Below are 14435 nucleotides of genomic sequence, written 5' to 3' on the forward strand. Positions count from 1 at the left end.
TTCTGCATCTCATGCAATTCTTAGTACTGAAATTGAATGAAGATAATGTTAAGTATGCAACCTTGCCAGTGTCTCACTTTAATATTTATGATATTAAGAATAATAATGTGCACTAAAGTTGTTATTCTTTCGTATAACCAGTACAAATACAAAGAAGCCTATCGCCAGCAGCTTGGCCACCACATTGGATGCCGTAACGTTCATGATGATCCCAAGATGGTTTGGTCCATGCACGTGGCCAAAATCCAGAGTGACCTGGAATACAAGAAGGACTTTGAAAAAACAAAGACCAAGTTCAACATGCCAGTCGACATGCTGGACATCCTGTTGGCCAAGAAGTGCCAGACTCTGGTCAGCGACATTGACTACAGACATTACCTACATGAATGGACCTGTCTGCCAGACCAGAACGATGTGATCCAGGCAAGGAAGGCCTACGATTTGCAGAGTGATGTGAGTATTATTATATATTTCCACCTCAGTAAAAATATTTATTTGGATAATAATTATTAAAAAAAAGAATAATCTTAGAACAGTGTTTTCCAACCACGTGATGAGATATTAGCATTACTTCATTTATTTTCCAGTTGAGCTAAGGGAAGGAAATGCATCTGAAGACTAATCAACAATCTCTGGCACACAAATGTTTCATGCATTTCCCTCTTAGTGATGTTTTAGCAGAGATATCAACCTTGTAAATTCCCTACATTGTAATGGAAGGGAATTGCAGACAAAGAACAGAAGCAGTTTCTTGTATTATTAATTTTAAAGCTATTGAGATTTTTGAAGCTAAGCCACCAGCAACTAACAGTGCAGGATGATGGCTACAAGTCATCAGAATACATGTGTGGTTTTCGAATGACCAGCCATGAATTAAGATCTGCTTGCATTTATATACATCTTTAACATTCAAAGTTTGTGAGAAGATTTGTAGCTTGGGTGTAGTAGGACAACACTACCATTATAGGACAAGCCAAACAGAACAGCCAGGGAATTCCTAGGGACATGGCACTCATCCACCGATTCAATCAATAAGCACATCGACCTGGACCCAATATACCAACCACTGCAGCGGACAGCTGGAACTGACAACCGGAAGCGGCAGATTCAAACCACTACAAATGCTGGAGGAAAGATCACAGAAGCACTTCACAGGAGGCTCCCAAGCACTGAGGATTTCACCTAGACAGGGGACAAAACGTCTGCAATACAAATTCCCAGCTCAGCGAACAGAACCACAACAACATCTTTAACATGTCACAAGATATTTCACAAGAGCCTTATCATTGTGTGGTTACATTCAATCTTTCTTGTCTGTGACAGGTCCCTACAAAGGTGAATTCCTCTGCCCTTTTCCCAGAATCCTGTAACTGATTATTCTTCAAGTACTTACCCAATTCCCTTTTGAGAATTATACTTGAATCTAGCTCAGTCACACTCCTGCATGCACCTAACCCCTGGCTGAGTGAAAAGGTTTTTACTCACATCATCATTTGTTCTTTTGCTGTTCACCGTATATTGCTGGCCTCTAGTTCTTCAAGCTCCTGTCAATGAGAATTGTATCCTCACACACCTTCCACCCTGCTGCACCCAAAGCGCCTCCCCCGCTCCCATAATTAATCTGTGTGAATCATTCACAACTTTAAACACTTTTATCAATCTTCTACCAATCTTCACTTCTGTAAGGAGCTTCTCCCATCTATCCATTTTACTGAAGCCCCTCACCACAGATCCATTTTCATATGTTGCCTTCACCCTTTCTCCTAAGTATTATCTCCAGAATTAGTCTTTAGTTCCACAGTTCAGGCCAAACCAGTGTTTTATAAAATATCATTTTAACTTCATCGTTTTGGTATATGCCACTATTTATAAACTCTAGCAATGCAACACTTCACACTCAATTACACTACCATCGGATTTGTGTATATACTATAGTCTCGGGTCTCTCTGTCCTGCACCCTTTTGGACTTGCCGCCTTGATTTTATATTACCTATTCCATTTTCTGTTCCAAAAAGTATAATTTCACATGCCTTATGACACAAAGTTGGACATTGACCTGCATAAGAAGTTAAACAGGTTTGAAAGGAGAGTAAGAAAGTGACAGAGGGAGGTAGAAGCAAAAAATAGAAATTGTTGGAAAAACTCAGCAGATCTTACAGCATCTGTGGAGAGAAGGCAGAGTTAACAGCTCTGGTTGAGTGACCCTTCTTTTGAGTTTAGAACGTCAATTCTGAAGAAGGGTCACCGGACCCGAATGTTAACTCTGATTTCTCTCCACAGATGCTAACAGGCCTGCTGAGTTTTTCAGCAATTTCTGTTTCTGATTTCCAGCATTCACAGTTCTTACAGTTTTTTGAAGAGAGGAAGAGGGTTCTGGGGAGGGGTTTGGGGGGAGTTCCACCATTTGGAAAATGAAGACAAAGTCCTGGAAATACTCAGTATGTCTGGTAGAATGAGCCAAGAGAGAAAAGAGTTAATGTTTTGAATCCAATGTTCTGCTTTGGAATTGTTCCAAAAAGGGGTTGTGTTGAACTTGAAACATTAACTCTGAGTTTCTCCAGCATTTTCCACGTTTATTTCAGATCTGCAGCATCTGCATATTATGCATTAGTCCAGATCTTGGAGGCTTGCCAACTGAATGCATAGCCAGCATCAATGAAGTGATTCATATCTGAGCATGTCATAGAGTCTTAGAGTCATAGAGATGTACAGGATGGAAACACACCCTTTGGACCAACCCCTCCCTGCTGACCAGATATCCCAACCCAATCTAGTCCCACCTGCCAGCAGCTGGCCCAAATCCGTGCAAACCCTTCTTATTCTAATACCCATCCAAATGCCTTTTAAATGTTGCAATTGTACCAGCCTCCACCACTTCCTCTAGCATCTCATTCCATACCACTCTCTGTGTGAAAAAGTTGCCCCTTAAATCTCTTTTATATTTTTCTCCTCTCACCCTAAACCTATGCCCTCTAGTTCTGGACTCCCCCACCCCAGGGAAAAGGCTTTGTCTATTTATCCTATCCAGCCCCTCATAAATTTGTAAATCTCTATAAGGTCACCTCTCAGCCTCCGATGCTCCAGGGAAAACAGTCCCAGCCTGTTCAGCCTCTCCCTTTGGCTCAAATCCTCCAATCCTGGCAACAATCTTGTAAATCTTGTCCTTACCACCCTTCTTAAACAGTGGCACCATGTTAGCCAACCTCCAGTCTTCTGGCACCTCACCTGTGACTATCAATGATACAAATGTCTCTGCAAGAGGCCCAACAATCACTTCTCTAGCTTCCCACAGAGTTATAGGGTACCCCTGATCAGGTCCTAGGGATTTATCCACCTTTATGCATTTCAAGACATCCATGTGCAAGAGACCGGAGTTAGAAGATCACAGAGAACATGGCAGGTGTACGGCTGGAGGAGTTCCAGTGTTGGACATTTATATATTTTACTGAATAAATGTAATTGGCTGTGCTAATTGATCCTGTTCTTAATTGTACATATTAAGTAATAAGATTAATCTGACACCCAATTTATTGTCTGTGACCTATGTTTCTCTGACTTTTCCTCTAGTTGCTGTACAAATCTGATATGGAATGGATCCGAGGCTGTGGCTGGATGCCAAATGAATCTCTTGATGTTAAGAGAGTGCAAAGGGCTCAGGAGATTCTGAGTGAACGACACTACCGTCAGCCTCCAGAAAGGTTCAGTTTCACCAGCATTGTTGATGATCCCAACATAGTGCAGGCTAAAATCAATGCAAACCAACTGAGTGCTGTAAGAACACTTCAATTCTCGTAATGATCCTATGCTTTCCTCTTCATTTTATTTTAAATTAACTGTATACTAAGCATATGTTGATTTTTAAAAAAAATTCTTGTAATTGTCTAGGGAAAATACAAAGAAGCCTGGGAAAAAGACAAGACACAGATTCACGTCCTTCCTGACACACCAGAGATTTTGTTGGCTAAATCCAATGCTGCTAACATTAGTCAGGTAAGTGTCAAATAACTAATTGCCACAAACACAACTCAATTAACTACTAAATTGACTGGTAATGTATTTTTATTGTTAAGGAGAGGCAGTAGTAGAGTGGCATTATGATAGTCTATCATTCAAGGGATCCAGGTAATGTTCTGGAGACCTGGGTTCAAATCCTGCCATCACAGATAGTGGAACTTGAATTCCATAACAATTTAAAATTAAGAATCTAATGATGGTCTCAAAATGATTGTTAGAAAAAAAATCCATCTAGTTCTATTAATGTTATTTAGGGAAGGAAACTGCCAGCCTTACCTGGTCTGGCTTCATGTGACTTGAGACCCACAGCAATGTGGTTATCTCGTATCTGCCCTCTGGGCAATTAGGGACAGGCAATAAATGATGGCTAGGTTGCTATTCCCACATATTGTGAATGAATAAAAATGGGTCCATTTAATGGCTGTACGTACATTTTTTTAAAGTCTCAACATTGGTATGGCACATACTTCCTATATTAATGGAAGTATTTTCTTTTATTTTAAATGTGTTACATTTTCAGACAAAGGTCATGCATACAAATTAACTGTTTTAACCTCATACAAACACTATGACTGCAGATGCTAGAAACCAGATTCGGGATTAGTGGTGCTGGAAGAGCATAACAGTTCAGGCAGCATCCAAGGAGCAGCGAAATCGACGTTTCGGGCAAAAGCTCTTCATCAGGATGAAGGACTTTTGCCCGAAACGTCGATTTCGCTGCTCCTTGGATGCTGCCTGAACTGCTGTGCTCTTCCAGCACCACTAATCCAGAATGTGTTTGTACGGTCATCCTAAATAACACTACTTGACCCCAAAAATCAGTCATTGGCTTTTTAAAAAATGTTGTAGCCTTACTGGAAGCAAGTTTATTCCAATTTAGCCAGACTATTTAAAACAAACTGCAGTATTTAGATTGTGAAATGAATGGTGATGATTCTCCTTTACAGAAACTTTACAAGGAGGGCTGGGAAGATGCAAAAAAAAGTGTTGATTATCGTGCTGATGCCATTGATATCAAACATGCAAAAGCTTCTCGAAACGTTGCAAGCGATGTAAGTATGAATCTTTGAATGAACATTGACGTTTTTGGAAGTCCTGAGTGTATCATGTGGACAGCTCATAAAATGGCATCAGCTATTTTTAATATAGGTTGTTCTGTCATAACACGCATTTCATAAAAGCGAATTTGCTGTAACGCAATTGATAAATTGGAGATGCTGTTTCTACAGTGCAAACTTTTAAAATATGCTGTTTTAAGTGTTGTTACTAAAGTGTGATTTTTATAGAACATAGGGTTGCACAAGAACGATATAAAAGAACTGACAGTAGATCCACTAGAGAGCTGAAAAAAATACCAACTGAACTTAAAGCCATGCATTTATAATGTTATCTGCTCACAACAACAAGTTGCGTAAGTACTCAAATTCTAGAATATCCAAGATCAAAAGAAATCAGAGCAGGTGGAGGCAATATGGGCATTGCACCTACTGCAACATGCTGTCCAATCAATCAAAGCTAACCTTGGCTTTCAGCTCCATTTTCTGCCCACTCCCCATATCCTTTGTTCCTCCGGCAGACCAAAAAAACTGTCTATCCCAGTCATAAATGTATTCAAAAATGGAGCCTTCACAACCATTTGGGGCAGAGAATTCCAAAGTTTCAGAAAGCTTTGTGTGAATAACTATCTCCTCATTTCATCCTCAGCCCATTATCCCAAGGAAGTGTCCTCTATTTTGGTTTCCCTCACCAACGAAAACAATCTCTCATCATCCACCTTATTAAGCCCTTCAGAACCTTGAACATTCCAATATGATGGCCTCCCTCTTCTAAATGATCCTGAGAATATTGACCCTATTTGCTTAAGCTCTCATCGTAGGACAATCCTTTCACACCAGGTACTAATTTAGTGAAACGTCATTGTACTGCCTCCAGTGCAAGTACATCTTTTCTTAAATGCGGATACCAGAATTTCATAGGGATTAGTAGTGAGATTTAAATAAAATGCATGTCATGTTAAGACAGAAGTTTGTCATAAGAGTTTGTTGTTTTACTTTAGCCTGTGTCACAATAAATTAGATCAAACTAATAACACATGTTGATGTATTTTGCCCTTAGGCTGGTAAATGAATCATGTGTCCTTCAACACTATTAACTTCAAAAATTTATCCTCACTGATATTAAAATTGACTATTATCAGATTAGATGTAAGAATAAATTAAGTAGATCATCATTCAAAACTGTTGTATTTGCAATGTAACAAGATATAAATGTCACTTCCATTAGCTTTAACAGCATGCTAGTTTCTATTGGTTTCTCTGAGTCATGTATGATTGCTTCTGCAATTTTGAGAAACTTCACAAAAGCAGATAGTAAGGTAGCACTAAAGTAGACAAATGTATCTGAATGACAAGATATTGATCCAGAATTTACTGAGTCCATAATTATAAACAGAAGTTCAAGCCTAACAATGGGCTGATCACATTTGGGGGAAAAAAATGTGAAGAAACATTGCATTAAATGAGGGAAAACTGTGTAAAAATATCATAAATATCTAGCCTGTGAATAAGAAACAAGTGCAGAGGAAGGAACGAAACAAATATTTTTGTAATCAGTTAAGTTTTATATTTTAGCCTGTACTGCCATTGCTTAATTCAAACATTTAATCTGAAAATAATTGATATATTGTTTTAAAAATAACTTTTCTCAATTTCAATTCCAGCATAAAATTATTTATTTAATATGAAATTAATGAAAAGCTATAGGATTGATTCTTAACATCAAAACAGGGTGGGTCAGTGTCACATCAGAAGTTAAATAACAAAAAGTAGAAAAGGATCCCAAGCCATTGCAATACTTGGAATAATATTGGAGATGAGATGAAAGGTGATTATCAGTGCATTTGTTTTATTATATGGAGATGCCGGTGTTGGACTGGGGTGTACAAAGTTTAAAAATCACACAATACCAGGTTATAGTCCAACAGGTTTAATTGGAAACACACTAGCTTTTGGAGCAACGCTCCTTCATCAGGTGACAATCACCTGATGAAGGAGCGTCACTCCGAAAGCTAGTGTGCTTCCAATTAAACCTGTTGGACTATGACCTGGTATTGTGTGATTTTTTATCTCTGTTTTATTATAATGAGGCTACATTTTTTCGCCTATTCTATCTTCTAAATGTTTTGGCTGAGCTATGTTGGCTTCCCAAACCTAACAGCAAGGAGGAAGTGCAAAGAGCTGAAGCCATGATGTAAGTGCCTTTCCAGCACTGCTCATGGGCAAGGAAGAGCACAATTCTCTGTAATGTCACAAGAAGCTACCTATTAAACTTCTCTCTGCAATTTGTCTGCCCCCATTGACTTTAATTGATGCTTCCTGGTCATCTTCTCCCACCCCTTTCCAATGACCATCTCCTCCTCCCTAACTGCTCAAGACCTCTCCCAACCATTACTAGAATTCTCTCACCCATGCAAAATGATTGGACCACACCAACATTTTCTTAATTAGGAGTAGGATTTCCCTACTGGTAAGTGGGTATCCTCAGTTACCTTCAGATTAACACCTAGATAAAATCAAGACCTTACCTCCAGCTTTATTCCCCTTCCCCAACCTCGCACACAATCCATATCATCAGTCTTCCCGCAACTCCTCTGCCACTATCCCTGCCTACCCAATCATGTCCCTCACCATTCTAACAATCTCTCAAATTGCCCCAGTCTATGTATCTGGTCTTGTCAGCTGTGGCCTTGTGAAGATAAACTTCCAAACTGATAATTAGAAAGAGCAAGATATTCAGGAATCCATTCTTCTGGATTACCTCATTTTACAATAATGCACTGTTGTGCATGGAATTCATCTCACAGCTAAACTCCAAGACACATTTATGTTCCTACAATAAGTTAAAACACCAAGCGAAATTGATATCCTTCTGCATTTTCCCTCAGTACCAATACAAAGAAATCTATCGCAAGCAACTTGGTCACCACATCGGATACCGTGACATGTATGATGATCCCAAAATGGTTTGGTGTATGCATGTCGGCAAGATGCAGAGCGACAAGGAGTACAGGAAGGAATTTGAAAAAACTAAAGCCAATATTAACGTGCCAGCTGACATGATGGACATTGTAATGGGCAAGTTATGTCAGACTCGGGTCAGTGAGATTGACTACAGACATTACCTACATGAATGGACCTGCCTGCCAGATCAGAATGATGTCATCCAGGCAAAGAAAGCATACAGTTTGCAAAGTGATGTGAGTAAAAATAAATAATGATGTTTGTTTTTTGCCATGAAATTTCACCTTGAATCATATGTACCTGAATGCATTCCATGTCCAAGTGCAGCAAGACACGGACAATATGCAGACTTGTGCTGAAAGGTGGCATGTAGCATTCATGCCTCACAAATGCCAGTCAATGACCATCCTCCATAAGAGGCAATCTAATCATATCCCCATGACTTTCGATGGTGTCACCATCATTGAATCCCCCACTATCAACATCCTGGAGGTTCCCATTGAATACTGACTGAATTGGACCAGCTATATAAAACCATTGAGGTTTTTGAAGATGTGACAAAGATTGATGAAGTCAGAGCAGTATATGTTATCTGTGTGGATTTCAGCAAAGCATCCAACAGGGTTCCACTTGGTAGACTGATTAGCAAGGTTAAATTGTAAGGGATCCAGGGAACTTAGCCAACTGGTTACAAATTGGGAGAATGGTTAGCAAGGTTAACTTACATAGGAATCGGGGGAGTTAGCCAACTGAATACAAAATTGATAGACTGATTAGCAATGTTAAATTACATGGGATCATGGAGAGTTAGCTAACTGGATACAAAATTGGTAGACTGGTTAGCAAGGTTAAATCACATGGGACTGGGTGAGTTAGCTAAATGGTTACAAAGTTAGCTTGAAAATAGGGGACACAGGATGGTAGAGGGTTGCGTTTTGGACTGAAGGCCTGTGACCAGTGGTGTGCCACAAGGACTGATGCTGGGTCAACTTTTTTTGACATTTTATATAAGTGATTTAGATGTGAATATAGGAGGTATTGTTAGTACGTTTGCAGATGACACCACAGATATGCCTAGTTGTGAGTCCTCCCTTTTAATTGGAAGCCAAATACATCAATCCAGCTGACCACCAGATAGGGAACTTGCAGAATTAAATCCCAACTTTGAGGTTTCCCATCTGAATCTCTTCCTCACGTATCCACCCCAATACTTAAGATCTCATAGAGACATCTTTGTTAAAATTCCTTCTGGCATTCATTTCTCCTCGTATTGAAAATGGAGTGCAACATATAGTTTGAGGGAGAAATGGAAAGAGTTGAAGTGATACAGAGTATTAATAATTCACCAATAACAATAATCATAACTGAGTAATTCAGAAATGGAAAAAAAACTAAGAATAATCGATTTTCTTCTCATTAGGTCAATTACAAAGCAGATATGGAATGGATGCGTGGAATTGGATGGATTCCAACAGACTCTATAGATGTTAAGAAAGTAAAGCATGCCCAGGACATCTTAAGTGATGTAAGTATAAGAAATCCCGAACATCATATGATCAGCAGCATAAGATAGTGCATAATGACTCTCACTTTGGTAAAATGGTCACTGACAGCTATGCCTATGATTTATTTTGATATTTTTGAGTATATTTTGCACTGATCTGCCATGGATATATAATAATGCACAGACATAATCTTCAGCCTCACTGCTTCTTTGGTAAACTGGCAGAGTTAACTTACATGGCCATTACAGACCCACAAATTTACATTACGGTTGAAATCAATAGTGATTTTATTTTTGTAAGGCACAATCTGCCAGAATAGCACGCAAGTTGCAAACATAGAAATTAATTCCAAGTGTTCCTATTACATTCACTCTTCATCTAATTGTCACCACTAGATTTTATCAAATTGAGCTGAAAATCCTCTGCTGCATAATCTTCTAAGAGTTTAAATATTAAAATGTGCCACAGATAGAATTCATTTATTCAAATTTAGTCTTGTATTAAAATGGTACAAAGGAGGTCTTCAACAGCAGCTGAACTGAAACAAGGTCAGCTTCACTAGAATGAGTAATGTTCTAACAATGCTCAAGAATTTCAACTCCATCTAGGACAGAGCAGCCCTTTGACCAGCATCTTATCCTCCAGCTTAAATATTCAATTCTCCCTACCACTGACACACAGTGGTAGTGGTGTCTACTGTATATAGGATGCATCATAGCAACACACTAAGCCTCCTTTGACAGACTTTCCAAATTCATGACTTCTACAATGTAGAAAGACAAGATTTAGCAGAAAGTCTTCAAGCCACACATAATCCTGACCTGGAACTAACTGTTCTGCCACTCTTACATTGTCACTGGATTGAAATCCTGGAATTCTCTCCCTCATCACCCTGCGACATATCTATGCCAAATGGACTGCAAAGTTTCAAGAAAACAGCTTGAACATAGGGTTGGGCAAAAACCATTCCCATGAATGACTAAAAAAGTTGTTGCAGAAGTGAGAATCTGATGGCATGGATATGTGATCAGTAGCTTACCTTGGGGTCAAATATGATACTAAGTTTGAAAACAGACTGATTTAAGTCTTACACTACTGCCAAAGCAAAGAATGGAGCCAGTAGCAGTGAATGGAATGGGCCAAAAGTAAAGGCTTCAATTTTGCCAATGTTTAATTGGAAAAAATTTCTGCTTATTGATTGTGAAACCATGTAGTTTGACAACTTAACAACAGTGGAGGAAGCAAAAGGGTTTTTGATAAGATAGAGCTGTATCTCATCAGGATCCACATGAAAACTAACATTCTAGGGCAGCACTGTGGTTAGCACTGCTGCCTCAGAGCCCCAGGGACCTGGATTTGATTCCAACCTTGGGCAACTGTCTGTGTGGAGTTGGCATGATCTCCCCATGTCTGCGTGAGTTTCTACTGGGTGGTCTGATTTGCTCCCACAGTCCAAAGATGTGCATGTTAGGTAGATTGGCCATGCTAAATTGCCCATAGTGACCAGGGATATATAGGCAAGTGGGTTAGCCAAGGAATTGCAAGGATGGGGTGGTCTGGGTGGGATGCTCTTCAGAAGGTCAACATAGACTCGATGGGCCAAGGGGCCTGCTTTCACAATGTACGGAGTCTATACTGTCAGCTAATGTTGACAAGTGACAGCACATAGATGAGAAATACACGGGTCCAAGGATTAGATGGGAGATGCCAGTCAAAATAACAGGAACAATAAGGGAAGCCTTTACAAGCAATGAACTGGTTATGGTAGATTGATAAGACTGGAAACAGATGAAAGCATTCCCAGCCCCTGCTGGCGGATAGTAGAGAGAGACTTCAGATGAGGACGTGATAGATATGGCAATCTCATCGTCCATGCAACTAATTGAAATAAATTTCATGGAGAGAAGCTTTGAATTTGGAATGATACTTGAAACATTTAGAAAATGTTTCAGTCCATCATGCTTGCGCTGGTTTTGCACAACAGAAGGAACCTTTTATTCTTTCAGTTAATCATTTTCTGTTGTTTTCAACAGAGAAATTACAAGACAAAAGCGGATACTCTCCATTTTACACCAGTGACAGACAGAGTTGATTACGTTACAGCTAAACAGAGTGGGGACATTCTGAATGATGTGAGTGCCTGTCCTGCTGCCTCTAATTATGCTAGTTTCCACTATGGTAAAATCTTGTTGCTGTTATGTCTCATAAGTGCTCCCCTTTAATGATTAGATCAAGTACCGTGAAGCCTGGCACGCCTGTAAGACCAAGTACACGCTGGTGGATTCACCAACAATGGTTGCAGCACGGGATGCAGCTCGAAACCTTAATGAAGTAAGTGCCACAAAGAAATATGGAAGCTTTGTTTTGGACCCCATTGTCTTCACCAGCCAAGTAGACTGAGCTACTTGCTTGGTTCCCAGATTTTTTAAAAGCATCCACATTACCAGCGTCAATAAATCCTGGTTTCAATGTAGGTTGATAACAATATGACAGTCAAATAGAACTCTTTCAGAATTTTCTAAATCAAAGTTATCTTCCAAAAAGTTTTGTGTTAATACAGAACCCATCAATCAAAATAACATATTAACACCTGAGGAAGTCATGAATTAAATGTTACTTTAAGATGTAAACACTTAGCATGTAAAACTTATCGGGTAGGTTTTAACTAACAACAGGCATGTGACATGTACAGTCCTAGGAGGCTTCCAGTCTAGAGAAATGAAGAGTTACAGATTTAGTTCCAATTCAGAAGGAAATTGAAATTCACATGCTTTGGAATTCTGCTCAATTGTCTTTAAAAAAGGATATATTTTTCTTTGCAGGAGGAATATCTATTTTGTCTTGGAAATATTATTGAGAATTTAATTAGGAACTGTATTGTAATTAGGATTATTAGAAACTATTCAAACCAGCCATTCATTTTTCATAAAATTTATAGTGAAAGACAGCAATTTAGCTCAAGAAATCCATATCAGCACATATGTTTACACAAGATTCCCCTCAACCTACTCCATATTGCCCTATCCACACAGCATTCCATTTTTTTCTTCTTCATATAATTCACCAGTTTTACCTTTAAATGCATCAGTGATATTCAGTTCATGATATTTTATTTAAGGCACAATTTTGGTTTTCCCACATCATGCAAATCCCAATCCCTAACCTGCATTAATACTGAAAATCATCCAACATCTTTTTTTTGTTTTTGCAAACTACATTCAGTTAAAATTGACTGATTTCTATTTCATCTGTATGTCTTGGCACATCATGAACCAATGAAACATGTTGCTGACTCACTTTTGACGGAGAAGTACGATGAGTTTGTTTTCCTCACTTTCCCATTAAAAAGATGTCACTCTTAGGAATTATGTAAATCACACCATCAGCTTAGAATCAGAGTGGAGAGTGCAATAGCTCTCAAGATTTACATTTCTAGTTTCGGACTAAATTGCTTGTTCTTGTTGATGGCCTAATGAATGTGTTTTTAAAAAGTATGCTGCAATGCCAGACTTTAGCTAGCAAATCAGTAGGGAACACCACAATTGCTATTCAAAACATTCTTGCTGATCAGAATCAAGTTCCAGCTTAACCAAGAACCTATCGTCCTGCTTTCTTACTTGTACTCAGCAAGATATCCAATAGTTGTCACCCTGTGATAATAATACCAAAACATTTTTATTAATTAACTCAAATGTTTCACCTAAAGTAAAACAAAACAAAAAAAAGAGTTAAATAATAGAACAAAGGAGATAATGATGTTTTCCATTCTTTCATTGCTCTGATTCATTCCCCTTCTCCAGAAGACATGTTAATTATATATTTACCTGTACCAAGATTGATTTGTATCATTCTTTGTCTAATACTTGATTGTGTTTCCCTCTTTTTAGAAATTGTACAAAGGTGGTTGGGAAAAGCTGAAAGCAACTGGTTACAAAATGCCAGTTGATGCTGTGTCAATCTGCCATGCCAAAGCATCACAAGACAAACAGAGTGAGGTGGGTCCTGTTCAGAACAATGTCACTAACAGTTAATTGCCTGACTACAGAGGTATTTCAGCGACTATTTGTATAATAACCGTTTAAGTGTAACACTGAGACAGTCAACATATTCCACCATGGAATGATAATTTCCGAACAAGGTTACAATGTTGCTCAGATCATTGACAGACCTAGTCAATAAAATTGAATTTGTTTGTTAGTGGAATTCCCACGCTGGGAATCTGTGTCGCTAAGTGAATATTAGCTAAAGATAGATAAAACCAGCTTTATGAATGAAAACACTTTCCATTCATGCAGGTTGACTTCAATATCCCTTGTTTACTGCTAATCATTCTGTAACTAACTGGTTGTACCTTATTTTTTTGTATTACAGCTTAAGTATAAAGCTGATTATGTCAAGCAACGTGGCCATCTTATAGGATGCCATGACCTTCAGGATGACCCCAAAATGGTTTGGTGTATGCATGTGGGTAAGATGCTGAGTAACAAGGAGTACAGGAAGGAATTTGAAAAAACTAAGGCAAATATAAACGTGCCAGTTGACATGTTGGACATCGTGATGTCTAAGATATGTCAAGGACGGGTCAGTGAGATTGACTACAGACATTACCTACATGAATGGACCTGTCTGCCAGACCAGAATGATGTGATCCAAGCAAAGAAGGCTTATGATTTGCAGAGTGATGTGAGTATTAGCTTATTTCTATTTAGTCTTTTACCCTACCAATTTTAATGATTCATCCTGCACACTAGCATCCTTCTGGTCCCTTGTCCATTTGGCCCTCCCCCACAATATCCCAGACCCAAGCCTCCAATTCGTTGCCGTCCATCACTGCCTCCTCTGACCTATCACCTTCTCCCTCACCTATCGCTTTACCAGCTACCTCCCCCCAAATCC

General features: G+C 39.0%; 1 protein-coding gene across 19 annotated transcripts in view; it reads left to right on the plus strand.

The window, feature by feature from the left end:
• The window catches only part of neb (nebulin), a 299811-nt gene that overhangs the window by 157481 nt on the left and 127895 nt on the right, over positions 1 to 14435 (plus strand). For all 19 annotated transcript variants that reach the window (XM_060827055.1, XM_060827069.1, XM_060827066.1 and 16 more), the window contains 10 exons: positions 142 to 453; positions 3569 to 3772; positions 3887 to 3991; positions 4963 to 5067; positions 7959 to 8270; positions 9455 to 9559; positions 11573 to 11671; positions 11769 to 11870; positions 13427 to 13534; positions 13911 to 14222. In XM_060827055.1, coding sequence (XP_060683038.1) covers positions 142 to 453; positions 3569 to 3772; positions 3887 to 3991; positions 4963 to 5067; positions 7959 to 8270; positions 9455 to 9559; positions 11573 to 11671; positions 11769 to 11870; positions 13427 to 13534; positions 13911 to 14222 — 1764 coding nt within the window. The remainder of the gene's footprint in view (positions 1 to 141; positions 454 to 3568; positions 3773 to 3886; positions 3992 to 4962; positions 5068 to 7958; positions 8271 to 9454; positions 9560 to 11572; positions 11672 to 11768; positions 11871 to 13426; positions 13535 to 13910; positions 14223 to 14435) is intronic.

This window comes from Hemiscyllium ocellatum, chromosome 7, assembly GCF_020745735.1.
Source record: "Hemiscyllium ocellatum isolate sHemOce1 chromosome 7, sHemOce1.pat.X.cur, whole genome shotgun sequence".
Classification (NCBI taxonomy): domain Eukaryota; kingdom Metazoa; phylum Chordata; class Chondrichthyes; order Orectolobiformes; family Hemiscylliidae; genus Hemiscyllium; species Hemiscyllium ocellatum.